The sequence below is a fragment of the Temnothorax nylanderi genome, unplaced genomic scaffold, assembly GCF_030848795.1.
Source record: "Temnothorax nylanderi isolate EJ_2023f unplaced genomic scaffold, tnyl_v1.0 TNYL_tig0016_pilon, whole genome shotgun sequence".
In the NCBI taxonomy this organism is placed as follows: Eukaryota; Metazoa; Arthropoda; class Insecta; order Hymenoptera; family Formicidae; genus Temnothorax; species Temnothorax nylanderi.
Window position 1 is genome coordinate 2,053,258 of NW_027249078.1, and position 26,676 is coordinate 2,079,933.

The following is a 26,676-nucleotide window of genomic DNA, read 5'->3' on the forward strand; positions in this document are numbered from 1 at the left end:
GACATCCCGGAATGAAAATTCGAGAAAACGGCAGGGTGTTGGGTCCCAGGGGTCATTAATGGAACGAGAGGGGAAGGGGTAAAAAGGGGATGATGCATCGGCCGCTGACATCACAGGCGCCCAGCGGCCAGCCGCCAACGCCAGCCGGCCAGCGCCGATCGGTGACGCCATACGCCATCACCCATCACCACGCCACTGGTGACAGTCAGCGGCCGCTCGTCGATCCGAGCGGGTGACGCGGGTGTTATCGTCGTATATCTCGATCTGCGTTCTAGTTCGGCCGAGTTCGGCGCACCTTCCTGTCACTTTCGTGAGGAAACAGCAGTGTGTCAAGACAAACGAAACGGAACAACGTCGTAGACATGGGCGAGAAGACTGGTAAGCGACAAAACGAGAAAAATTCATGGGGGAGAGAGAGAGAAATTCGGGCGCGGAAAGATTCTCGTTTCGAGACCGATCTCACCGATCCAATCGACGCGTTTTTTTTCGCAAACAGTTGTCGTTTTGTTCACTTGTCCTGTCCGAATGTCTTAAATTGGATTGTTGCTTTGAAAGGGGGGGAAAAAAAAGTGTAAGAGAAGAATTTGGCGAAATTACGAAATGCGGTTCCCCGAGAAATGCGGTTTTATCTCGCGCGCGATAAGGACGAAGATAAAGAACTTTCTGTAGACGCGCATTTTCTTTTCCCGGGGCAGAGCACATCGTCATGACGCCGAAGTGCAAGACGGCGAACTCGACGACGCTGATAATCGAGAGACAGGCACTGGAGCCCCCGACGGAGAACGGGAACGAGAACAACGTCCACGTCGCTGGGGGGGATCACAAGGGGATTGTCATCAACAAGCAAGCTGTGGCTGGTACGATATTCTTGCCTCCCAATTGATTCCCAAATTCCCAATACCCATATTTAGTATTTAATTAAATCCAACTGTGGGATGGACCGCATGTTTAATATTCAATTTTTGTAGTGACAAATGGCGAGGTGCATCCTGCTGCCCAACTGTGCCTGCAATTCAGAGTGTTCCTGGTGAGTGCGCAAACCGGGAAGCACACGCAGGAACAGAGGACTCTTCAATTCTGGTTCGTCGATACCCTCGCCGAGGTGGAACAGCCGAGCGTCGCGCAAGAATTTTTCAGAGAACTTGTTACACCGCAGGAGTTTCCTAGAGGTGAATCCATCGACAATCCGAGCGGCGTTTCTTGGAACTGTATTCGCGAGATTAAATGTGTATCTGATATAACTGGAGGGTCTAAGCAAACGTTTCTTTGTTCTCTTATAAACATGCTGAGATTGCTCATTTTTAACTGTTGACAGTAAGAGAGTGAAATTCTATATGATATATATCTGAGAAAGAAGCTTAAATAGCAAACTTAGCATTTATCTTTGAAAGATTGATATTGATCAATATAAGTTCCTACGATTGATATAAATTTTTTCTGCTGTGTAATATTACAATGCCGGTTATTCTCTGCAGATTACGTGGGATTTATTAAAAAGATAATGAAATTGATGCAACATAAATATCCCAGTATTAAAAAATTGGAAGTGGAATTGAGGCAATTGGAAGAGCCGATCACCCTTCCAAGCAGGCCATGTAAGTAGTTATTTTTTCTTTGTTAATAATATTACAGAGATAATTGCATCTAAGAAATAGCAGATTTAGTCTATATATTAGTCCTATATGCATTCTCATTCTCAAATATAATCTACTTTGGCTTAATAAAAAAAAAGATCTGTATGAGTGAAAGGGAAGGGGGCGGGGATTAATGGTTATTTGATTAAGCCGATTGGGCTTAATGGTTCTTTATTGGAAGAGATTAGACGTGTCTCAAGTGCAATGTCGTAGCTGAACTCAAAAGGAAATGCACACTTGACTAAAACTCTCGGTGTCTCATATATCCATTATGTAATTTTAAAATCAGAGTTTTCCCATGTACATTCTATACTCGCAATTACATTGTATTGAGCGTGAACATCTATTTCATACTTAATTTCTATTATTCACAGCTACTGGTCACTTACTATTCACACTTCCTCCCTCTGAGAAAGTTATGTGGAGATCAGGTTCGAGAATGAAAAAATCAGCATTTTTGTCACATTTCATTGATGTTTATTCTCTTTCTTTTCTCATACACAGGCTAATAATCCAAATAAAACACACATAATATATTGATACACATAATATATCTTCTTATAACAATAATTACTGGACAAGATGTTTAAATCTTTTGTGTATAATTTTAGATTAAAAGAAAAGGAGTTTCTCTTACTTAGCTAGTAGATACTATATATATACATTCTATCGCTTGGCACAATAATCTGGTAACCATAACAACATTGACTTAACATAGTTTGGCTATTATTAGATCTGCATTGCATTGATTCATATTAACGTTCCGTTCAGCAAAAAAGAAAACAAAAGAAGATATATTTCTATTCTCTTGATTAAAATTGAGATTGTTATGGGTTTATAAAAATTATTATGCACTTTGATTATGTAAAAGAGGATTTTCCAATCTGTTTAACCGAACGATCAATTATTAGATAATACATTAATTAGAGTGTGAAAAATCGCCCGTTTAACCACTTGACTTGACCTGGATATCGTATTCCCTATACATGGTGTACAATATATACATATCTACCCTCACAGCATGATTATAGATAAAACTATTACACAACACATAAAATATTTTACAGTCCAACATACATAAACTATTCGATATAAGATTTTAGATTACAATAAACATCAATTATTTGGAATATGGATTTATTTAATTAAAATTTAATTTCGACAATGCTGTTTTGTCTGCATTAATTTTAAATATGGAAATTTATAGCATCAGAACCATATGCACATGTTAGTTACATATCTTATCATATACATATAAAAATCACACTTATTTATCTGTCCTAAATTCTACCTTCCCAATTGGTTATTCGTTACCATACTTAGCCATACTACATAGTACATAGTACGATGACATTGCCACTTTAGTCTTCATTCTGTAAGGAAATGCATCCATGTAGAGCACGAACCTTCACTCATGGTCACTCCCATATACGTATATGTGTTCAAGTTCTACTCCCACATATACATTAGCTGTATTCTTCACTTAACGGTTCTGGCTCGACTCTAGCTACAGAAACAAAGACTAGTTAAACTGTGCACTTATTACAGCTATACTATTTCCAAAACTTGACACGTTTCTATCTTGGACGGATTAAAGCTACCTAATACACAAATTTAGACTCATCTACATACACTCATCTACACGGCAGAAAATTTAACTTGCATATGTTATGGAGTGCTGTATTCTTGTTTCGATGCTATTAACTGTCATTTTTAAATTACAATAGACATATGTACGGCTTAAAAGTCTGACAAACTTACTATGCCCGCTACTTAATTGCACGATTAAATAAGTGTTCCTTTTTTTTTTTATTGGAAGTATCTACAGACGAAACCGTAATGGGTCAAGTGATTGAGCTAACAGTAGAAAAAGTTCTGGAACTTATTGAGTCTGCCTATCCGAATCCAGTCACCGTGGTTGACATCGCGAAGTAAGTAGTTGTATTAAATGGAATTTAGATCAAGAAAATAATTGAAAGAAATTATATTTCAATTTTATTTTGCTTTTAGGGAACATGGATGGGAACCATCAGCTGTGGAGTCTAAATTAAAAGAACTTCAAGAGAAAGGGCTTGTTAAATCAATGGATCATGGTGCTTTCACACGTGTTGTCCATGAAGATACCCAAGTCCAAGTAATTTATTACTTAAATATAATTTTTCAGTTTATTTTTATTAACTTATGTATATATCGTAATGCTACAAAATGTATTCTTAGGTGGTGAAGCAGATGCCAACGATGGCAAGTGCGAAACAACCTACCATAGCTATCATTACAGCTCAATATTGTGAAAAACTTGCTGTGGATTCGTTGATCGAGAACAAGACAACCTTCGTTCGCTACACCACTGTTGGTAAGATCTTTTCTTATTTACTACTGTTTAAGATACATTTTACATCTAAGAATGATAATTCTAAAATTGTAACATTTGCGATATACCGAAGTAACGCTATGAAAAGTAAACTAATTTCTCTATTTAATTTTTTCATTATATAAATAATGGTGACTGAATATTTTTGGAATATTAGAAGAATAGTTCTATTGAGAGACTCCTTTGTGCTTTTTATTCCTAGCTATAATTTTTTTTCAACGAGTTACTAAATTATCATTTTTAAAACATTTTAATCAAATTATACCCAATAAATTTTCGCTAACGTTATCGGTTTCCGACTGGTTATGTAACCATTTCTGGTTATGTAGTCATTCTTTCTTTTTCCGCTTCTAACGCAAATATAACTGTTGATTTATATTGCTCCGCTACTCAGCGGCAAATGTTCAAACGATAATGGGGATTTCACCATGCATGAAACTTTAGGTACCGCAAGTACACCGACAGACACGACAGACGGGGTTCCGCGAGTGATATGCCGTTTTGGTAAAGTAGTTTGTAACATAACTCTATCATTTTAATGTCATTTCATAGCTTGCCAATTGCTTGTGACCGAAGAACAATGCGGGGCAAAATGGTGCTATAATTTTGAAACACATTGTTTCGTCGTTTATGTTACAAATGATTTTATGTATTACACAATATATGTTAGTAAAACTATTATAATATATATATAATAGTTTTTGTTTCGCATTGCGAACGTTTTGTATAGCTTTGTTTTTTGTTGTGTGTAATGTTTTTGTCGGGCTTATTCATATTTTGTGTTACATTTATTTTATCTGGTTTTCATACATCGTATTATTTTGTTAATCATTTTTATTATGTTATTATTTTATCATTTTTATCTACGAGTAATATTATAATAATTTTAATTGTTTTAATATTTATTCCCGCGCGACAGAGAAGATTTTATTTCTTTTTCCTTATCAAAGCTCTCTGTCTTTGGAAATGTTAATAAAATAATTTAATTTTTAATAAATGCATTTATTCAAATGTATTTTATCTGTAATTTGTCGACGACACTAGATACACATTTTTAAATAAATTTTTGATACAACTTGCTTCTCTCTATTATGTCTAGTATTATTACTAGATTTGAGAGATGCATCTACGCGGAATGGATTGTTATCTATTTTATCGTCACATATAACACAGGTTCCGTCTCCTACTTTGTTGATAGCCGCACAATGCACATGTATCATACGCAAATCAAGAACAAAAGGAGATGTAAACTTCAAAATACATAAAGACACGGATAACGAATAGATACCGTTTGTTATAGGCGAATCAAATGTATATACTTTGGGCAATATCGGTACGCATCGGATTGTGTGCACTAAATTGCCAACTGTGGGACACACCAGGGAAGCAATGACCGCAGCTGGCAATACCACTACTAGATTGTTAGGTATGCATTTATCTTCTTCGAAACTTTGTTTTATATTATATGACGTATATATTTCTTTATTTTCATTACACATCGCTACAATGTTTTTGCCTTTGCTTGTATTTGAAGGTACATTCCAAAAGGTGGATTTCGTCTTTCTCGTTGGAGTTGGTGGTGGTGTCCCTCATTATACAGATTACAATAAACACGTGCGATTGGGCGATGTTGTGATATCGCATCCGACGCCGCTCAGTAAGCAATATACGTACGTTTATTGCGAAAGTGCCAAGATGAACGAAAGTGGGAACTATCATTTTGAGACCAAGGAGTATTGCCCGCCGAATCTCGGTCTTCAAGAAATTGCAGCGACTCTCAAGAAACAGGTAATTCGATCGACATTTACATGAACCGTGTTATGTGCTCGTCTAAAATGTTTATCTTTTTCTGTAGGCTGAAAACGAAGCGTTTCCGCCGTGGCAGACGTACATGAAAGAAGGTCTGCAGAATCTGGTCAATCAATCGGAACATGATTTTAATGCTCCACCACCAGAATCTGATAAACTGTACATGGCTATTGGAGAGAGGGATGTCATCGAGGTATCTCATCCAATCGCTCCTCAAGACTCCATAAATAAGAGGTAATGGGTGAAAATTAATTCAACATTTCACCGCGCGTGCGTTTTGATGTATAAATATATATACATTAATATTTTATTATTGTAGAACTGATGGATGCTCCCGAATTCATCTGGCGCCAGTAGGATCCGGCCGACAAGTCGCGCGAGACGATCAACTTAGGCAAAAGTTTGCGACCCGATTCGGCGCGCTCGCATTCGACGCGGAAATGGATGCTGTCGTAGAGAGTATCTTGGGCAATTGCCGTGAGAATTTCGTTGTAATTCGCGGGATTGCCGATTACAAAGACGGTACCCGAATCAAAGAATGGCAGCCTTATGCGGCGCTGGCGGCAGCCAGCGTAATGAAAGCTATAATCTGTGCTATGGATCCACCGACTAATGACTAATATCGCTACTCATCTAATTTTTCTGTTTTCTTAGTTTATTTTACATGGCGTACAACGCAATACGCATAATTTTTTTGTAGAGCAAAGGATGAGGTCTAAAATCAAAACGGTGGATAAGCGTGTATTGCGCAAAGTGCACAGAAATAATTAAGTAACTGGCTAATTTTGGTAGGTTCCTTAATTAATACTTAAAGTTAAATAGAAGATCGCACAATAATTTATCTTATGGAATAATCAACGCGCCGCGCTCAAATTTTCGACAACTTTTTTAGTGCCATTTTTACAATCGCTTAACAATATTTTTTTGAAAAGATGTTTTTATTCAATATTAACGTCGAAATCAAAAGACAGTCAAGTATTTTCGAGAATATTGAAAAAAAATACTTGACTGTCATAGGTCATCTCCTATTTGAATTCTACTTGAATTTTTTATACGTCAAAACTCGAAAAGAAAATAGTGCCATCATTATTTCCTATAATTGTCGCATAATACATTGCAATTTTTGCAACGAGACAATTTTTTCTTTGCGAAAATAAATTTACATTCGTGTTAGACGTATGGTAAGTAGGGTATGTGTTATACGAACACGCGCGGCGGGCGCGTATATGTTCGACTTTGAACACCAAACAATCAGAGGCAACAAAGACTAATGACGCTTTAAAAGATCATTCTCTAGATAGGTAATGAATTTAATAGTGACTCTGTCTAACTTAATCTAATAGCGCTACTGTTGCATTCGTACTTGCTATGATTAGGATGATTAGACGTTGCACCAAGTCCAAACGAGATACCAGTTAGGCAAATTATTAACTGTTCTAGTGGTAGGTATATGACGGACGTAACTGTGGAACTGAAAGTACATTTGACAGTATTTACCAAATCGAAATGAAATTGTCGTTACAGTATATTGCTGGAGTAATTATTAAATGTTTACCAGAGTATATATTGACGTTTTCAACAGATATATATGCATTCTATATTCACACGGTATACATCTACGAGGATCAATGAACAAAATGCATTTTTCTCAAGTTCTAGATTACATGCGAGATACGCAACAAAGATTTCTATTACAATGTGCCAACGTGTTCATATTGTTAAATTCACTGCCCTTTTAAAATCTGGATACTATTCTCGCAAAAAATTTTCGAGACAAATTTTCTGTGCCCTTGGATAAAATCTCATTGGTATACCAATTCTTTCAATAATAAAGGGATTCTACATTTACAGGGTAGTGCACAAAAACTTAATATCTAAATATCAAATTCAAATATGGACCTAAAGAATAAAAAAAGATATTACTATACATATATGACATATGTATGTGTTAATGGTGAAAGAGATCTTGAAATTTTAACAAAATTCAAGAGTAACATAAAAACTACAAAAATACGATTAATTCTAGCTATAAATATCTTATAGAACATAAGAAAAATATTTATATTTATTTATTTTGCTTTTATTCTCTATGAGTTTCTATCTGTTAGTGCAAATCGTTTATTTCGTTTGTAGCTCATGTGCCGTGCACGCAAATTTCAAGGGACTATCGATACACGTATGAAATCTATTTTGAAAAATTATTTTATTTATACGTGTGTAGCAAAGACATTAAGGAGATTATAAGGAGATTCGAAAATGGTAAGAATTGCATAAAATTTAAAACATGAGCTCTTTTATAAATAATTCTTTTATAATAGAGAATTATTTATAAAAGAGCTTATGTTTTAAATTTTATGCAATTCTTAACATTTCTGATTCTTCTTACAACTTCCTTAATCAACATTAAATGGTAGGAAGACTTAAAATCAACACAAACGACAAAAGCCACTTGTTGCGTAGACGCACATATTTAAAATTCTATCAAATATAGAGAATGACTACATGTACACATACAGATATATGAATATATATATATAATATATAAATATAAAATATAATATATATTTAAATCGGGGTATGCGCGCGCGGATTTATATAATAGAATTTTAGATTGATTTATCTTTTATGACGACAGATTCCTATTTTAGGCCTAATATTAGTTATACGTAAAATTCCTCATATCAGTTAAAACTTAGGAGCTTCGAGCTTCCAATTGCGCATTCGTTTTTGCGTTAGTTTTACGCGTTTTCAATACTAGTCGCATAACTGTGTTTTCTACCTGTATTTATATTTGCTACTTATTAGATTATATGTCATAGATAGCTAATATAATATACGAGTTCTTTCACGTCATTATTTAGTTTGTATTTTATAGGGAGAAGTCGTTTGTATGTCAATGTCAACTTGAATGTCTACTTGATGAATAGCATAAGTTATTATTTGATGATCTTTTAAATTACTTCTATGATTATTATCTTGAAATTTTGAGTATTTAAAGCAGCTTTTAAGTGTCTAGAAACTTTCAAAATACAAGGAGAGCTGGAAATATTAAAAATACAGTATATTGAAGCGTTGATATCTTGGCTTTTTTTTTTTTTTTTTTTTTTTTTTTCTTCAAGAAGGATCAATGTTTCATTAATCTTTAGAGTTTTTATTTTGATATATTTTCATATTAAAAAATATGAAAAATGTACGATCTTTATAGAACAATTAAAATGTGCATTTTACGTTGCTATACTTAAGTATGTATTAAATTATTTATTATCTATTATTTAAAATATTAAAGAGCGTCACATTGCTGTGGCTTCCGGAAGAAAATGTGTAGTTTGCATCTGTCCGTGCGTAAATCAGTCTTCCGATAAATGCAAAGCTTTATTATCGAAGTCTGAAAATAAAATCTTGATTGAACTTAGGCTGACTGAACCTAGGTGTATTAATACAGATATTTGAGAAATGTCTATTACAGTGTGACGCGAAGAAAAATACTTTATTCAATTCACAGGATTTAATTATAATTATAAGGTGCAAAAATCTCAATATGCATAACGATAATACTATTTAACGTGCGAAATGTCTACACGTTGTACTTTGTTCGTCTCTACAGTGGTTTGCGAAAATGTGAACATTTCGATAACTCGGACCACTGCGCATTTTCATTTACAGGCGATGATTCGAAAATCCGAATGATAAATATCTAATGGTAGCTGCGCACGGTGTTGTGTCCATGGGAAGTAGGATAAGGCGCGGTATTTAATCTGCTTCACAGCAGAAAAGGAGCTGTGATAATTCCAGTAATTCTTTCGTGTAAGACCGATGGACGTAATGTCGGCCATACGGCCATAGAGAACGATCGATTCGGCGCTCGTCGATTCTGTTACTGGAACTTGTGCACCGCAATTTACATATTGCGAAGACGGAGTGTAATGCGTTATTATTATAAGAAATTAGATATATGTGAATTTGATTTATAATTTGATTTATAGAGCGTGTGTATGGCGATCGGAGATGCATCTGAATCATAATACGTATCTTAACGTATTGCAAATAGTTGAGCATTTATTTACACTGTAATGTCATTTCTTCATTCCTTTGTTTCCTTGTGATGAAATGTTTCAAGAATAAGTTGTATGCGAGTGTATTATCAAATATACGATCAATCGTTAACGTCCTCTTTGTTAAATAATGCCCTTTAATAGATCGTTTAGAGGCTACTATGGCATTTCGTCCTAAAGAATCGATTAGCAAGAAGTTGCTATAAGCACACGGTGACCAAAGAATTAAGAATTACGTTGTTATCTTTCTTTAATAAAATTCGATTTTTCAGTGTCACCAGCATTCTCGGCGTCATTGTCACGTTTCACAGTCGCTGGGACCAGCTCCCGCATCTCTCGTTCCTTCGTATTTAATTTGGTATACTGATTCCACGGTTGCTCTTTTGAAGTGCCAAACATCATATACAAAATGCCGCTCGCTATCGAATTAGCAGCGGCGATAAGGAAGACCAAGCGCCATTGTCCCACTGTTTGCTGTGAGAAAAAAAATTATTGTAAAATTAACGTTATCGTGAAAGAAGGATCTTGGATAAAGAAGAAGAAGAAGACTCACATTATTATTCGTTAGTACGCCAACGATGGCTGGCGAGATGAATCCGGCCCATACGATGATCATGCCGGCGAATCCAAGAAGGACGCTGGCGTAATTAGGACTCAGATCGACCAAGATCGCCAAAGTGGAGGCGGAAACAGCGCCGTTGACCGCCGTACCGGCCATCATGAAGATAACCGCGAGCAACGGATGACACCCGCTGAATCCGAGACCCACGATGAGGATCCCTTGTACGCCGGTGCAAACGAAGGTGGCCAGTTTTCTGACGTTCGTCAAGCTCATTCGCCTCGTGCGGAGTAGCCAGTCGCTCATCATCGAGAAGAAATACGAGAAGATCATTCTGAGCAGGTGCGGCGCTCCCGCCAGTATTCCGGTCTGGAAAAGTAATTGAAATTTGGATTATATATATATACGACCAACACACAGGACGAAATAACATACGTGAATCCTACGTGAATTCATTCAGAGGCAGATCTGTAATAAAGTTTCGTACGCGCGAAACTTACAGCATTAATATTCCATCCGTGAATAAAATTGAAGTAACTCGGCGCCTGGGTCATGAGGGTGAAGAGGCCCCAAGCTATGCCCCAATGTGCGATGATGGTAACCCATACCGGCCCCGACAGAATTATCGATCTCCAGGGTATTGGAGCCGTTTCCTCGCTCTCCACGGATCCGGTGATATTGTCGAGGATGTAATTTTTCTCGTCTTTGGAGATTCGCGGGTGCTGCTGCGGCGAATCGTACACGAGGAAGTGCCAGAAGCAGTACCTGCGATAATTGGCGATAAATTAACTCCCGAGGAACTGGACGACGCGCATATCCGAACGTGATTGCGAGTTTGCGTTCTCTAAGGACACTCACCAAATTATGCCTAGCAAAGATGTCACGTGGAAGGATGCACCCCAACCGAAGGAATTAGTAACGGCTGCACACAGGGGGTAAGTAATCGCGGCTCCCACGGAACTACCTGAAAATTATATCAGATGATATTCGATGGTCCCCTAATGAAGATGAAAAGTTCAGCTCAGTTTACTCGCTTTCCATATTATCTCGATTTTGCAATCGCAGCGCGATCTACGCCTTACCAAGATAAGCGCTGACGAATCTGCTTCTTTCATTCTGCGGGATCCACTTGGCCGTCATGTCGTGCATCGATGGCCATATAACACCCTGAAGCGAAGATGAAAAAAGAAAACATTAGTAATATCTCTAGATGTACGAGCAAACTTGAGAAAAAAATTAGAGCTTCTAAAGAGGTCCTAATTTTCACAAGAACGTTTTGCAAGAAGCTTACCGCGATGAATCCTTGTAGCACACGAAGAGTTATCAACACGTACAAATGCGTCACGTAGGGTATGAGGAATCCTAAGAGAGCCGTTAAGAGATTTGCCAGGCCGAACACGAGTTTCGTGCCATATCGCCTAGCCAGAAGACCACCAGGCAGCTGCGACACCCAGTGCAACCAGTAGTAGGCACCCAATGTCAGTCCTTGCTCGTACTCGTTCCAGGCGAATCGATCTTCATACTAAATAAAATCACGAGGTAAGAAAATGTCGAGGAAAGAAGCGAAGAAAATTAACATCGTATGCAAAAAAAGCATATCTCGTGAGCCGTGAATTTTGTTCGCGAAAGAGGAATAGCTTTTAAAGAGATTATTTTCAGGATACCGTAACATTTGTGAAGGATGACGTCGTCGTCGTCGTCGTAATCGGAAAAGAAATATTGTCATCCCGAGACGTTTCGTTGATCCAAACGTCAACAGTTGTACTGTTCTCCTCATTGCACTGCGCGACCGCCGCGGGTTTCGGATATGGTATCACCATCGCGACGATGGTGAGGTTCAAGTTTAATCGCAGCATGTAATTGATGCCGAAGCCGCAAAGGACTAAGAGCCATAAGACATCTCGGCATGTAATCAACTCCTTTTCTGAAAAACGTAAGTATGACATCTCGAGGAGGATTGATTAAAGACAAATATACTTGTTTTCTAGTAAATCAACATCTTTATTTGATAACAATGAATAAAACACACTACAGTATTTTGTTACAAATATAATACAGTATTTTATTATAAGAGAGCTTGTCTTTCCAATCGAATGCATGCGATTCATGCAGGTCGAATGCAGTGATACAGATATACTTATCTGTTATATAGTTTTTTATTACACTGTCCAACAACAAAAAAATGCACAAGACTGAAGGTAATCGTTCTCTCATTTTTTGTTGAACAGTGTTACCGGTCTAAGAAAATTGATAATTAATTATCAACATTAATATTATTTTTTTTTCTTTTAAAGCAATTCTCGATCGAACGAGCAAAGTCAATCTGGGAAGATTTTATATTATAATAATAGATTATGATCGAACGGTAATTATATCGTGATGAATTAAATTGGTAGACACGCGCGGATTATACGTGTGATACACGTTTTCTGTATAATTGAGATGACGTATTACTATGCGACGAAATGCGATGACTGAATAAAACTAAAAAAAGTCGAATGAGACTTGTATGCAGAATTCAAACTTTCCTTATACTTACTCTTATCCATTTCTTATTTTTATTTCTTTAACTAATCCTTGACGTTTAGGAGATGATCACTTGTCAATATACAATATACATCACTTTTGATATGTTTTTACACGATCTTAGTCGATATCTTATTGTTGGACGATATTAAGGAAATACGGATTCCACGTGTTGGATCAACTACTAGCAAATATTTAAATGAATTTGTATCTCAATAATACGAATTCATCCTATGGCGGATACAGATTCTTCCTCTGGCCTCTCGTACAATATATCCCGATATATTTCGTGCATCCGAGTGTATGTTAATCAGTTGGTGTCGCGTCAAACACTGCATGACTGTTCTTCGAGCGAATTGTGTGGACCGCAGGAATCTGTGTACGATCCTCTACTCTCGCAGAAGTCACGACAAGTGACACGCCTCTGTTTCATAAAAGCCTTCAAACCCCCTCATTGTGTCCCCGCGACGGTACTCCGCGACGACGATTTTGTTACGTTAACGATATATTCGCGCCGGTATCTTAAACAATTGAAAAACTATTTGCAATGATTATCGAAAACTTATTTGATCTAGTAATACTCGACGCGATAACACATATTTCGGATAATTAAAAGATAACGAAATCGCAATAATTTGCCACTATTGACATTCGCGCTTATTTCTTTGACGCTTGACGTTTCTTCTCAAATATTGTCGAATGTCATAATACGAAATGTTCCGTCTGTTCTTGTCACACACATCATACGGACAATGTCACAAGATATTGTCACTTTTGATTGATCTTAAATAAATCTCAATTAAATAATTAACATTTTTTTTGTCATTATACAAAAAAAAAGTCATATATTCTATCTATTTCATTTATTACCCAAGTAGCAAAATGACAATAAAGAGTGACGACTAATATTAGTGACAGTCTAATAGATCAAAATGTCGTGTCATTATATCGTCTTTTAATATCACTCTACTACTTGAGTATAATAGCTGAGCTATTAAGCAAATCCGAAACTTTGATTTTATTATTTCGAGACGTTCGTTGCGTTATCAATCATTCAAAACTGTTTATCGATTATATCAATATTTGAAAAGAAAAACGCTTACGTATACGCATACGCACGTATGTATATAATATTTAATCTCGTCTTATCACATGTATAACACAAAGTTTTATGTAATATATTTCTGGCGCGAGATCTGGCTGCAGATCTCTGACAAAACATTATTACCACGCATTTGTAAGGTCATCGTAGTAATGTAAACAAAATTTCTACCTGTGTCACGAATCGTGCGCGCAACAATGGCATTTCCATATTGGCGTTAGATGTAACCAGCTCGCGTGATTGCTGAAAATTTATGACAGCTACCACAATCAATATTTACCTAGATTATTAATACCGCGACGCGACGGGGATAGAAGCGCGTGATCGAGTATACACTTTGATGTAATTGTCGGGACGGGTTAATTTCTTGTGCATTGAGCTGCATATAATAGATAATTAAATCTGTTTTCATTGTCAATGCGTGACCCGCGCAGTGAGAATCACAAATTCCGTCTCGCTTGAGCGTATATACGTTTCTACTCAATTGTCAATATTAATTTTATTTTTTTGTAGTAATAGGGAGAGTTACTTTACTTTCCTTCTCATAAAACGTCTACTTATCTATTTGATTTCAAACGCAATTTAATTGCGTTTTAACCTTTTGTTAAGGCCGTAATTGAGATGCGCGTTATCTTAATTAGTTGCCAGAATAACATTGTATCTCCGAGCACAATTCTTTACGCTTCGCCGTTGATAAAACCATCTAAGAGGTCCAGCAGTCAAGTTAAAGTCTGATTCCCCCTTGAAAACAACTTTGTAAGTTGTCAAATGGATGAATGTCAATTGCATGATGAGCACAATTTCGTGTAATAGATATTACTCGTATACTGCACAATACTTATTGCGTTAGCGTAACTGTATTGCGTATCAAATTCGCTAACTCTTTACTCTTCCGATTGCTACAGCTGATGTTTAACTATAGATTTGTATATTTGTCCATATTATAATAAATACAGATAAATCGTTCAACGTTAAAAGCATGATAATAGGATAAGAAATGAATTTTAAGATCACGGAAATTTTTATTATAAAATTAAATATTTTTCTAGGAGCATTACGGCAGATTCTACGAGCACAGCCCTTAAAATTTTTATTAAGCTTTATCCAATGGGCTTTGGAGCTATCCTAGGTGAATCTCTTCAGCGGAAAAAGAAAATGATGCATTTTCAGGTTCGATACCTCTTTCTAAGCGATTCATACGTAACTAAGCGTAATATTATTAATTCTCACTGAGATAACAGTGGAGAAAAAGTTATATCTGTTTCCTCATAGAAAGAGTTTGATAATTGAACCGTAGAAAATTAATCGTCCATTCAATATTATCGATAAATAAAGCCTGCATTGTTTCCTCGCGTCTCCGTTTCCTGTTTCAACTGGAATTTCAATCGTCTTCTCGCGGATAATCTTCTCTAATTGCTTCACAAAAGTGATAACGACGCACGCGCGATGGAAGAACGCGTGCACCATAATCATATCTGCGCTTGATAATTGCTTTAACGAATTATCTTCAGCTTGCTCTGATCTCATACGGATTTCATCATCGGGGACACCGCCGGAAACAAATCGCGCAGATAACAAGGTGAAAATGCCATGTGGTTATTCACCCCTTTTGATAGCGGGATAATGTAACGAATCTAATTTACAAATTGTCCTGTATCTTTTCTTATTTAAGCTTAAGGTTTTTATGATCCATCTGAAGTCGAGTCTTCTTCAACGAAAATATGGTAACGCGAATTTTTATTCAATAATCGGTATATTAATTAGTCTTGTTTATATATCTTCCTCAATTTAATATGACATACATGTATTCCTTTTCATGAATGATAAATTTTATTTATCTTTGTTTAATTGCAAAAAGATTGCCTGGCGTTACAGAATTAATACAAAGTAATAAGACTCGGCTGAAACGTCATGAATTTCGTAAACTTTCAGTAATACGTTGCAACGAATGGAAGCAAACAGATAAGATGTTGGCTCTAACGAAGCGTTAGCTACGTAACAGCCGAAAATTATTTTCTTCATAGCGGAAGATTCCTCTGCGTAACCATCACTGAACTGACTTTGACTGTGTATTTACAGTCAAAGAACTTGATAAATAACCCACTATCTCCCTTCCAATATCCAATATCTGCTTAGCTTCTTCTTCAATCTTTCCGCGAAGTACTAATCGTGCATTCAGAATGAAAAAAAAGCGAGATTAATATTAAAAAACAGAGGTTTATCATATTGATTGCATTACGACATTTCAGTAATCTATTCTCGTTTCGAACGTATCCCAATGAAAAATTATAATTAATGCAGCTTATTTCTGCACATTATTCTCGTTGCATTGCTATTGATTGAGTAATTAAATCTCACATTATACATTGAGTTATTATATTTTGACCCCAAGAAAGAGACTGGTACATTTATTCGTAGAATCGTACGTCTAAATGATAACATCAATGCTGGACGACCGTAATAATAATTTGTGTTAAAAAAAAGAGCTCTCGCTCTCTTGCTAATTCGTTATCATTATTACATAATTCTTGGTCTGCATTTGGAGTATTTCAATCTTCTTGAACTCACCCTATGTTCTATGACACATAGACTCACGGTGAGACAGCGATTTCTATATAATAAAAATATAATACATTAAGTTTGTTTTTGGTATAAACTTTGATTTCTCGTTAAAGTTGAGAATGTCTTTTAATGAAAAAATAGAAGAAATAGTAAATAAAATTAATCTTTATTTCTGATAATATTTTTAAGCTACATTTTCGGGGGAAAAAGAAACGTTGATTTTGTGTTCCGTCGGTCTGAGAGACCGTAGAATGAGTTCAGAAAGATTAAGCCATGCTTTGTTGAGGGGAAAATAAAATTTGTATAAGACGCGTAAAAGACATGCGTACAAGTGCTGCGTTTGAGAAATTTTAATGAAGAATCCCCGACGCTCGGGAAATTATAACGAAATTATTTACGCACTCCGTGCATCGTCTCACCAACATGGCTGGAGACAAGGGATTTCTCGCCCCGAGATTTTCAGACGTATATCAGATACACGTTCGTTTGATTTTAGAAAATGTACAGTTGAAGCCGAAAAATAGGTGTTTCAGGTGATAAGACTGAAACGCATTTCATCCCTCCTGGCACGCGCATCACCATTTAATATCACGCCCCATGATAACGCCGCAGAAATCTTGTATTGCAATAACATGGCCTTTATGAGGATTCGTTTGACGTAGAAATCGTATTTTGTGTCTCGCGCGATAAGTGTATTTATTAAAAGCTCATTACTCGAAAAAGTCACATTAAGCTCGCACCGAATTTGCAGCACATTTTAAATCACGCATGTCACGCTCGATCGCTGCGCAAACTTTACAACAGTCATATTTTACATCTGTTGTGTGATGTTTCTCTTCTTTTTTTTTTTTAATACGCTCTATTACACTGACTGGCCCCGACCCTGAGATCAGAAAGAGCACCATCGGTACATGCAACATCTTGTCCTATTGCGATTGAAATAAGCGCGAGTATCCGAAGTATCAGAATTCGCCAAGTATGCATTTTAAGGAAAAACTATTTTTATCTCTTTAAAAATAGCGGCATTAATATGAATGTGATATTAAGATTAAAGTACGCAAGAATATAGACAGGAACTCGTGTTGCATTGATAAATGCGCACGACGGTTCTCATCTCGTTAATTTTAATTCATATTACCAATGAGAATTGTCGCCGTTACGCTGAATAAATCTTAGAATTGGATAGTCACGGATTTAATCTCGGATACAGCGTTACGAAATTTACGTCATTCGTAATACTTCCCAAGGCGTTCAACCTCAACGTCATCGCAATTTGTATATATACATATTTATATACGCATGTACACGATATCCGTTTGCGTGATGCAACATCGCGCTGGCACTTTCTCTACTACTCTCTACTTGAAAAACCGCGAGGAACCGGAAAAAGTAATTAATCGTGAAAAGAGCGGGCAAGTCGATCAATTACACGAGTAATATCGATTTAATTCGATGAACAATTAAATCGATTTAATTCGAAGAATTTATTTCAAGCGAAATCGTGAGCGGCGGGCGTTCTCCAGCTCCAGCTCGCGTTCTCTCTTCGGTCCTACGCCGCGCCGCGCCGCGATCAACCTGCCCAGTTTCCAGAGACCAGTCAGAAGATAATTATGGTAATCTTACGATCGGGAGAAAAAAAAACGATTCGTTTCACTGTAAATTTTCCCTGTCGCAAACCGGCCTGACGAAACGTAACACGTAATTTCTTACACGCCGCATTTGAGACGCCAGCCTATCTCGATACGTCGCCTTTTTTTCTTTTTCCGCGAGCGGGTTGCACGATCGAGCACGGAATACGAATAAGATCGTGAAGTTCATTAAGCAGTTTTAACGAATCGTTCCGTCAGAAAATTTCATTAACATTCCAACTCAATTTGTGCAGCAATTACGTGTACTTGACGACGTAACTTCTCTGTTTAATGTTAAATTGACATTTTTCTCCAACGACGAGGACGACCAAGAGTTCCTAGATTTGCGTCTTTCGGATTCTGCTTTACCGTGAGCTCTGAAATATTATGTTTATAAATATGATTATATTGATTATGAAGATGTTTAAATCTTCTACTTGCTACATTAATCCGCGAACCGCGAGGCGAACCGCGATGACCCCGAAACTTCTCGCTCGAAATTATGCTTTTGTTAATGAGAGTTTAATCGCAGACACTCTCTCTCTCTCTCTCTCTCTCTCTCTCTCCCTCTCTCTCCCTCTCTCTCCATTCCTCCCTCCCTCCCTCTCCCTCTCACGGATGCTGATTGTAAGCCCACAGCGATTTCATCAGAAGAAGGGGATAGGGGCCGTAAACCCGGGTAAAGAAAACATTTTCCATATGTGAACGTTAGTATGTAACGGCCGGCTAACGAGAGTGGACTTACTTTCGTAGCTCAGTCTTAATTCAGCCTTTTGCGGAACCAGTTCGGGAAATCGAGTTTGCCTTCGGTTTATTTTTTGCGCTAACAATAAGTGTTATTTGTCGCTGTCCTCTTTGTTTCCGTACAAACGTTACATTTTTAATCGTGGTCCCATTCTATTGGCGGAATATCATCTTTACGATTTTAACAGTCGACGAGTGAAAGAGTTGTAGCTCTGGTGGTGGTGGTATCGGAGAAATTAAATACTGAATTGTACGCCGATAGATTGAGAAATATTTTAACACGTTTACTCAATTTTTTAAAAGAGGAAAAAGAAAGAAGTATCCTTCGTCTTAATTGAGGTATATATATATTTATTTGTATTTATATCCGATTATCTTTTATTCTAAATTGAAATTCAGAGTGGTGCTAATATATAACTTTCTTAGGCTTTTTTTTATTGAAAAATCATGCCGAGTAGTAAAACGAGAATCGCCATTGTGGGTGGTGGAGTGTCTGGTTTGGTGGTAGCTCGTCACGTAGTGGCCAAGTTAGATATCTACAGTCTCATGTTGTTCGAGCAAACTGATCAGATCGGTGGTACATGGGTCTATACCGATGAAACGGATCTTGACAAGCACGGGCTTTTGATACACAGCAGCATGTACAAGAATCTTAGGTGAGATCGTTGACCTTAGCTGAAGAAACATTGCGACATAACACTTGTAACGAAAAGAGAGTTGGTAAACAAGAACATGCGCGTTTTCATACGCGCGATGTAAACAGATTATAATTAAATTGCTTAACATTAAAAGGATGTAAGTCATATTAAATAATTTCGATCATTTAAATTGAAAACCTTAATAAATCTGCACTCACATGTTTTTGCACTTCGACATAACTTATGATATTTTGCAAATACGTTATAGAGTTACATATAGTGTGAGTGTTATTCGTGAATGAATTGTCTTTCTCTCTTATTAATAAGAGATAAACTGACGGATCTTTGTCATTGCAAAATTATTACGGAAAAACGAAATTGCATAAGTGACGCGTAGCCAAGGGGGTAATGCTTTGCAACTTTGCGACGTCTCGTTTACCAATTGATTTGTATCACTACATTATTGCATCATTTTTTGTTAATTATTCATATTTCTTAAACAATACAGATTAATTGCAATAATACAATTGTAACATATGCAGAGTGTTCTATAATGTTTCACAAGCAAATTTTGTGTACGAGCTCTTGAGAACCCTTGAGAAAAATTAAAAAAAAAAGTATTTGTATATAAATATGAGTTCCCAGATAGCACAGTGACGTTAAATGACGTATAGTTCCGTCATAGTGCCGTCATAATGCCGTCAATATCCTACACGAAAGACGTGTCATTGGCGGCATTATGACGGCATTATGACGGAATTAATTGTCACTGTGCTATCTGGGTTCTTGTTATCGTTTTGATTTTACTTACGGCTGTAGATTTATTTGGAAATTAGAATAAGATGAACAATAACAAGTTTTCAAAGTAAAAGAGCTTTCAGTATGCAATAAATTTATTTCATATAAGTATGAAATAAAAATTATTTTATCTTCTTATTTTTATTATATTTTTAGTTTATTTTAAATGCATTTAATTGAACTTTATTCGGAAAAGATAAATGTAATATGCCTTGTACGTAGATGTGTATAATAATATAGTAAAATCTAGAATATTACGAAGATGTAAACAAAATGCGTTTTTACAATTCGCGAGGTGGACCGCGGAGCTTTCAACCCGCATGCATAGCTTTGGCTATACACATTCGTACTTCAGACTTCAGACTTTACGTATTTACGACTTCGTCTAGTCTATATATATTTCAATTGATAAAATCATTCGATGACGACAAAGCCCAGGTTCTTTTTCTTTCCGGTGTCTAACTACAGGGCAATATAAGATCCTTTCGTCCATCCGCGATCGCGGGTAAAAAATACAATGTCCCCGCACACGCAAGAAACGCCTCTCTAATACATTAACTCTAATGCGATAAACTTTACTCGACACGCGATACACTTTGCGACATATTAATGAGAAGACATATTTCTTGAACGGCCAGTTCCGGAAAGGAGACACAGAATAACTCAACACTACGTCGACGATAAATCGAGCATGAGGCAATCCGCAATGTGTGGATCGGAAGCCATCGAGCAACAATGTGAAAGAGTCAAGGATTCTTACGAAGATGTATCAGCACTTTTGTATACGAAATCGATCGAAGCAAACATTAGATCTGATTCCCTATTTGCATTCAGACAACGTAATCTTTTTTTATATTCTATCTGTACCGCTCTCTTATTAACATGGTTCCAAATTCTGGAGCAACCGCCCGCTGCCAAGTTAACTTTTCCCCGTGAGTCGTCGGGGCCTTCGGCAGTCGACTTAAATTTAACTTGAACTAAATACCGTGTTGGATGACATGAGCAAAAAATAAAAACAAGAAGGATAAGGAGTATTTCTGAAAAAGCTCTTTTTGCCACTTAATCGCAAGATGAAAAAAATATCTTCCCAGCTATGTCTATTTCTATCGAGTAAAGTCGACCAAAGCTTTTATTCCGGTCCAAGTTGCTAACAACTAGCAACTTTGTTTATCGCTATTCTCGGGTTACGGGTCGTCGTATCTTCTGAACTCCGCGACGGGTAAAAATTAATAAAAATCGCGCGCGTGATCACCTCAATATGGGAATTATCTGAGAGAGAGAGAGAGAGAGAGAGAATGAGCGTTGTTTTTGCGTTGTTACAGGACGAACATACCGAAGGAAATAATGGCAATACCTGACTTTCCTTTTCAAGATTCGGAAGGCCCATCTTTCACCCATCACAGAGTTATAAGGGAATACCTCATGGCCTATGCGAAGCACTTCAACCTCCATCCCTATATTAAAGTGAGTTCTTGACATTTATCTTAATTATCTCTAACAAGATCGCGCACAGATTGAGATATAATAAAATTAAAATTATTAATTAAAATTAAGATTATTAATACGGTTTTTAAAAATTACTTTTTCCTTTTTCTTACGTTTTTATTTTGAGTCGTGTTCGTTTTCAGTTGAATACTCTGGTGAAGCGCGTAGAGCCAGAAACTACGAGGAACGGTCGGACGTTGTGGACGGTGACATACCAATCACTGGAGACCAAAGTAGAGACCACAAAGACCTTCGACGCCGTGGTGCTGTGCAACGGTCATTATAGTGTCGGTCGTGTTCCGCATATTCCAGGTATCGAAAGCTTCCACGGTAGACGCGTTCACAGCCACCAGTACAGGGTGCCGGAAACCTACGCCGGCAAGAGGGTTTGCATACTCGGCGCGTCCTGGTCCGGCATCGATATCGCCTTGGAAGTCTCGCAATATGCCGCTAAAGTACGCTGGTGCACAAATCCCTGTACTATGAATTATCACATCTTCGGCAAATATAAAATCACGCGCATTCATCTTCCTAATGATGCCCCGATAAATCACAGCTGATCAAATGTCCGAATAAGACGTGTTTCTGCGACGTCTCGCGTAGAAATGATACGGAGTGATCGTAACGTCAACGATCTTCGACATGATCTTTTCATTAATCTTTCGTTTTCTTCGATTTCGGCGATTCCAGGTATATCTGAGTCATAATCTGCCGGAACAGTTCGACTCGAAGATGTCGAGCAACGTCGAGCAAAGGCCCGGTGTTGAGTCTGTCCGGGGGAACATGTTCACTTTCCGTGACGGCTCCACGGCGGAAGTGGACGATTTTATATTCTGCACCGGTAAATAAATTCGGAAATATCAGTGTTTCAACTTTGAGACTAGACCTTTACGGATAATGATTTTGGTTTAGGTTACAAGTTCACGTATCCCTTTATGTCAACTAAAGTTGAGATACGTACAGATGACGACCACGTGGAACCTATTTACAAACATCTGGTGCACATAGATTACACGAATCTGTTCTTCATAGGCCTGCCCGCGCTCGTGATACCGTTCCCGTGTTTTCATATTCAGGCGCAGTACATCCTCGCCATCCTCGAGAACCGCGTCAAGTTACCGTCGCCGCAACAGATGCGCGAGAAATTCGAAATCGAGAAGAAATCTCTGCTGGATCAAGGCATTCCGGTATGAGATTTATGGATTAATCTCTGTGAATTCGCAGCTGAAGAAAGATCGCAGTTTGAGGGGCGGTGATAGAGATTAGCGGAATGACGATTCAGAAAAACTTTCAGAAAATGATAATATACGTACATGATACGATAATGTATAAATTCATCACCGAGAGATTACGTCGAGTTATAATAATTTTTTTCTTTCTTCTCCATTAGCTGAGGCATATCAACAAGCTCAAGGACAGACAATGGGCTTACTACGACGAGATGGCAGCCGCTGCGAATGTACCGAGCTTGGCACCGGTGATCAAGAAGATCATGGATCACGTTTTCCAGATGCGCGACGCAGACTTCACCACCTACAAGAATTATCAATACCGCATCATCGACAGCGAGAACTTCAGCATGTCTTATTGTAAACCTTGTTAGGGCCCACGCAGAGAATATGGAAAGTGAATATAATTTTAATTGCAAAATGATCGCACAGATTCGGGGACGGTCGGGCCCGAAGAACTGTTTGCACCTTGCACTTTCTCTAATGTCGGCTACCATTTCGCTACAAGTTAAAACATCGATTTGTTCCGACAAATATTGATTTCATTCGATTAACAACAGATTCTTTTAACAATGAGAATCGAACGAAAGCGCGGGACTTGTATTAGCGTGTAATGAGAATGTTCGCCATTGTGATCATAACGTGCTTCTATGCGAAGCTGATTCCCAATGTAGCTTGTTGCGGCGATAGTAAATGATACAGAAAAGATAATTAAAACAGACGCACGGAGAATAAAACAGGGTTATCGCGTCACTTATATTTGAAACACAAAAATGTAACATATACACGTATATCCATTAATGGTTATAGTCATGTGAAATCTTTAGATGTGTTTGCAATAAAAGAACATCACTTGTCACGCGCGCGCAATACAAATGCAATATGTAAAGAACTACCAATTGGAATCGATCAATTTTATCTTTGTTTCTAGCGAAATCAATCAATGCTCGCATTATGTATATGTTACAGTAAAAGCGTGAAATTCAGTAAATGTATACACACAATTCAGTAAATGGAGGAGTGAGGGACTGCGACCCCCGCACCCCGCACCCCCCACAAAAACCTGATCAACCCAACCCAATCTGTATCACTGTGAAAATGATGTTGCTTATAAAAGATATAAATTTGAAACATAAAATTCAGTAAATGCATACATTGACTATAACATAAGTGTATAACATTTACTGATTTCACGCTTTTACCGTGATACATATACGAGGAACAACTTTCATTTTATTTTCTTTTACTTTGTCTCTTTACCGAATGTTACAGCCCCCCGCTATAATTGTTTAAAAGTATACAGAAGGAAACGAGAGAGAAGATTTAAATACGCACAAATGCAAAATAACTGAGATGAGACAATAAATAGATATATTTTGGAAGTACCTACATCTTTCTTTGACACGGGATTACATTCTGGTATATTACCATTCTATATATAGCATATTGTTTTTTCTTCTCGATGTATATGGTATAAAAATGAAAAAACTCCCGCTTCTCTTTGACGATGAAAAATCGATACGTCATGCGTTCTAAATTAATTCAATTATTCCAAGTACTATTGGGAATAATACTTTGGGAAAAAGTACAATTGAGAATATTATGAGACTATAGCTGTGTTTCCATATTCACTTTCAGTCACTGAAAGTGAATATGGGAACACAGCCCTTATCTCAACGCTTTAACAGCAGACAGAATTATAATTCGTCGTGCGTTTTCAAGTGATTCATCACGAAATCATAGAGATCGTCGAGATTACGCGAGCCATTGTACTCGGAGACTTTGCGTCCGTTACGATACAAGTATAATGTTGGAAAACCATCCACCTCCTGTTCATTACACAATTGTTTGCTTACGTCGAGTGTACAATCTACCTTGACGATATTCACGTTGTCGTTGCCGAAGAACTTCTTGCCCAGCTCCTCCCACGTGGGAGCCAGGCGTTTACAATGTCCACACCAAGGTGCAAAGAACTTGACGAATGAAAGACCTTTCTCGATACCTTGCTTGAAACTGTCGGCTGTCAGGCTTAATATAGCATGCGGGAGTCCGTCAGTAGTTTCGCTCTTTCGGCTCGGCTCGTCAGCATTCTTACCCAACATCATCGACACGTAAGCCTTTAGCTCTTCATGAGTACGCTGGCCAGTATACTTATCTATCTAAAAATTTATACTATATTTGATAGCCAAAGCTCTTTTACGCAAAAGATAATTGTGTCCTTCTTTGGACGAAAAAAAGTAATAATTCAATCGATACCTTCTTTCCATCTTCGATCCACAACAATGTGGGATATCCTTTAATGTCGAACTGGCCACAAATGCTACGATGCTGCGTGCAGTCTATCTTAGAAATACTGACTACGTCGTCGTTGCGAAGACTGTTGGCTAATTCGTCCCACGTCGGAGCTAATTTCTGGCAGTGTCCGCACCAGGGTGCATAAAATTTAACAAAATGATGCCCGGAAGATACGTGTTTCTCGAACGTATCCTCCGTTAATTCCAATAATCCATTCACCGCTTCTGGAGGGGATGGTACAACATCTTCAACCTGAAACATAAACTGAGACACTAACAATTCGACGCAAAGTAGTAGACAGAATTCAATATGAATCATACACACCGTAGAAGAACCACCTAATTGATCAACAATAAAAGAAGTCAAGGTAGGTAAATCTCGAGTGCCTCGGAACTTGACGCCTTTGGTTTCTCCAGCCTTGTAAAACTTTAGCCTGCACTCAAAAGTTTCCAAGACAAGACATTACAACGTGTGCTTGCAATACAATCCAAGATAATTTGTACAGATACAGATATTTGTATAATACGACGTGTAAAGATATTATTGGACAATAATTGGCAGTGATGCATAAAATTAGTTATCAATTTAAAAAGAGAATCCATTTTGAATGAAAGTCAAATGGCAAAGGCATATTACGTGGGGTAACCAGTAACGTCCTGCTCGCTGCATAAAACGCTCTCGATCGTGCAGTCCACCTTGGCGATTCTTATATCGTTGTCCCCCTCGTTCGAGATCTCCGCTAGCTGCTCCCACGTGGGACCGAGTCTCTGGCAATGACCGCACCTTGGGCAGAACGGGCAGAACATTCTCTCAATTAGAATCCACCGTTCCAATTAGCTGACATAGAAAAGTAACATTAATGAAAACGAACTACTCGTTCGTTTACCATGGCGCGTAGAACATGACGAAGTGATTCCTCTTGCCAACTTCCGCGGAAAAATTGTCGTGCGTGTACCGGAGGGTATGCGCATCCTCGTCGTGGCCGTGACCGGTCTGACTCAGCACGAACAAAAGGAGTAGGACCCACCGCTTGGACACGCTGAGATTCGCCATCGCGGCCGGCAGCATTCTTCACGATACGGAGACGCGGAATCACTCGATCCCGTGGCGTGGACGATATCGGGAGTAACTGGAAAGCGGCGGCGGCGGCGGCTGCGGCTGCGGCGGCGGCGACGGGCGATGATCTTCGAGGTGTTGCTCAACGACGGCGCGTCCACGATCTATCGGTCCCGAGGATTAAAGGA

General features: G+C 37.8%; 4 protein-coding genes across 10 annotated transcripts; 2 read left to right on the forward strand and 2 right to left on the reverse strand.

The window, feature by feature from the left end:
* Positions 1-61: 61 nt before the first annotated feature.
* On the forward strand, positions 62-9,978 carry LOC139768537 (uncharacterized). Of its 4 annotated transcripts, XM_071698845.1 has the most exons (13): positions 62-378; positions 696-857; positions 969-1,169; positions 1,476-1,595; positions 2,009-2,065; positions 3,454-3,565; positions 3,645-3,768; positions 3,852-3,987; positions 4,450-4,509; positions 5,306-5,431; positions 5,540-5,793; positions 5,861-6,048; positions 6,134-9,978. In XM_071698845.1, the coding sequence occupies exons 1-13, from the start codon at positions 363-365 to the stop codon at positions 6,432-6,434; spliced, it is 1,857 nt and encodes a 618-aa protein (XP_071554946.1). In that variant the 5' UTR covers positions 62-362; the 3' UTR covers positions 6,435-9,978. The 4 variants fall into 4 exon arrangements, with proteins under 4 accessions (XP_071554946.1, XP_071554948.1, XP_071554947.1 ...); XM_071698847.1 differs by lacking the exon at positions 4,450-4,509 and having other exon boundaries at positions 68-378; XM_071698846.1 differs by lacking the exon at positions 2,009-2,065 and having other exon boundaries at positions 69-378.
* On the reverse strand, positions 9,283-15,074 carry Napi-t (Na[+]-dependent inorganic phosphate cotransporter). 2 transcript variants are annotated; one of them, XM_071698850.1, is made up of 8 exons: positions 12,965-15,073; positions 12,090-12,349; positions 11,717-11,947; positions 11,508-11,592; positions 11,284-11,389; positions 10,926-11,190; positions 10,420-10,794; positions 9,283-10,340 (listed from the first exon to the last, which is right to left on the reverse strand). In XM_071698850.1, exons 1-8 carry the CDS (start codon positions 12,972-12,974, stop codon positions 10,107-10,109), a joined length of 1,566 nt encoding a protein of 521 aa, XP_071554951.1. In that variant the 5' UTR covers positions 12,975-15,073; the 3' UTR covers positions 9,283-10,106. The 2 variants fall into 2 exon arrangements, with proteins under 2 accessions (XP_071554951.1, XP_071554950.1); XM_071698849.1 differs by having other exon boundaries at positions 12,090-15,074.
* Positions 12,219-24,522, forward strand: LOC139768541 (uncharacterized). 2 transcript variants are annotated; one of them, XM_071698852.1, is made up of 7 exons: positions 18,851-19,326; positions 19,414-19,643; positions 21,746-21,887; positions 22,052-22,363; positions 22,599-22,749; positions 22,821-23,095; positions 23,299-24,522. In XM_071698852.1, exons 2-7 carry the CDS (start codon positions 19,435-19,437, stop codon positions 23,509-23,511), a joined length of 1,302 nt encoding a protein of 433 aa, XP_071554953.1. In that variant the 5' UTR covers positions 18,851-19,326; positions 19,414-19,434; the 3' UTR covers positions 23,512-24,522. The 2 variants fall into 2 exon arrangements, with proteins under 2 accessions (XP_071554954.1, XP_071554953.1); XM_071698853.1 differs by lacking the exons at positions 18,851-19,326; positions 19,414-19,643 and adding an exon at positions 12,219-12,358.
* Positions 24,487-26,500, reverse strand: Prtp (thioredoxin domain-containing protein pretaporter). 2 transcript variants are annotated; one of them, XM_071698858.1, is made up of 5 exons: positions 26,319-26,500; positions 26,069-26,215; positions 25,757-25,865; positions 25,394-25,684; positions 24,487-25,296 (listed from the first exon to the last, which is right to left on the reverse strand). In XM_071698858.1, the coding sequence occupies exons 1-5, from the start codon at positions 26,498-26,500 to the stop codon at positions 24,835-24,837; spliced, it is 1,191 nt and encodes a 396-aa protein (XP_071554959.1). In that variant the 3' UTR covers positions 24,487-24,834. The 2 variants fall into 2 exon arrangements, with proteins under 2 accessions (XP_071554959.1, XP_071554958.1); XM_071698857.1 differs by having other exon boundaries at positions 25,394-25,696.
* Positions 26,501-26,676: the final 176 nt, after the last annotated feature.

What these genes read in the sequence shown, in the direction of transcription:
- Napi-t (XM_071698849.1), bottom strand. Translation starts at nt 12,371, where the DNA reads ATGTCATACTTACGTTTTTCAGAAAAGGAGTTGATTACATGCCGAGAT. An exon ending in CATCCTTCACAAATGTTACG is followed by an intron (nt 11,948 to 12,089) that starts GTATCCTGAAAA and finishes GATTTTATTTAG; the next exon opens with TATGAAGATCGATTCGCCTG. An exon ending in TCTTTGCTAGGCATAATTTG is followed by an intron (nt 11,191 to 11,283) that starts GTGAGTGTCCTT and finishes CAATTATCGCAG; the next exon opens with GTACTGCTTCTGGCACTTCC.
- Prtp (XM_071698857.1), bottom strand. Translation starts at nt 26,500, where the DNA reads ATGCTGCCGGCCGCGATGGCGAATCTCAGCGTGTCCAAGCGGTGGGTC. An exon ending in AATTAGGTGGTTCTTCTACG is followed by an intron (nt 25,697 to 25,756) that starts GTGTGTATGATT and finishes TTAGTGTCTCAG; the next exon opens with TTTATGTTTCAGGTTGAAGA. An exon ending in GGATCGAAGATGGAAAGAAG is followed by an intron (nt 25,297 to 25,393) that starts GTATCGATTGAA and finishes ATAAATTTTTAG; the next exon opens with ATAGATAAGTATACTGGCCA.
- LOC139768537 (XM_071698845.1), top strand. An exon ending in ACCGCAGGAGTTTCCTAGAG is followed by an intron (nt 1,170 to 1,475) that starts GTGAATCCATCG and finishes TATTCTCTGCAG; the next exon opens with ATTACGTGGGATTTATTAAA. An exon ending in ACCGTGGTTGACATCGCGAA is followed by an intron (nt 3,566 to 3,644) that starts GTAAGTAGTTGT and finishes TTTTGCTTTTAG; the next exon opens with GGAACATGGATGGGAACCAT.
- LOC139768541 (XM_071698852.1), top strand. Translation starts at nt 19,435, where the DNA reads ATGCCGAGTAGTAAAACGAGAATCGCCATTGTGGGTGGTGGAGTGTCT. An exon ending in ACCTCCATCCCTATATTAAA is followed by an intron (nt 21,888 to 22,051) that starts GTGAGTTCTTGA and finishes GTTCGTTTTCAG; the next exon opens with TTGAATACTCTGGTGAAGCG. An exon ending in TCTCGCAATATGCCGCTAAA is followed by an intron (nt 22,364 to 22,598) that starts GTACGCTGGTGC and finishes CGGCGATTCCAG; the next exon opens with GTATATCTGAGTCATAATCT.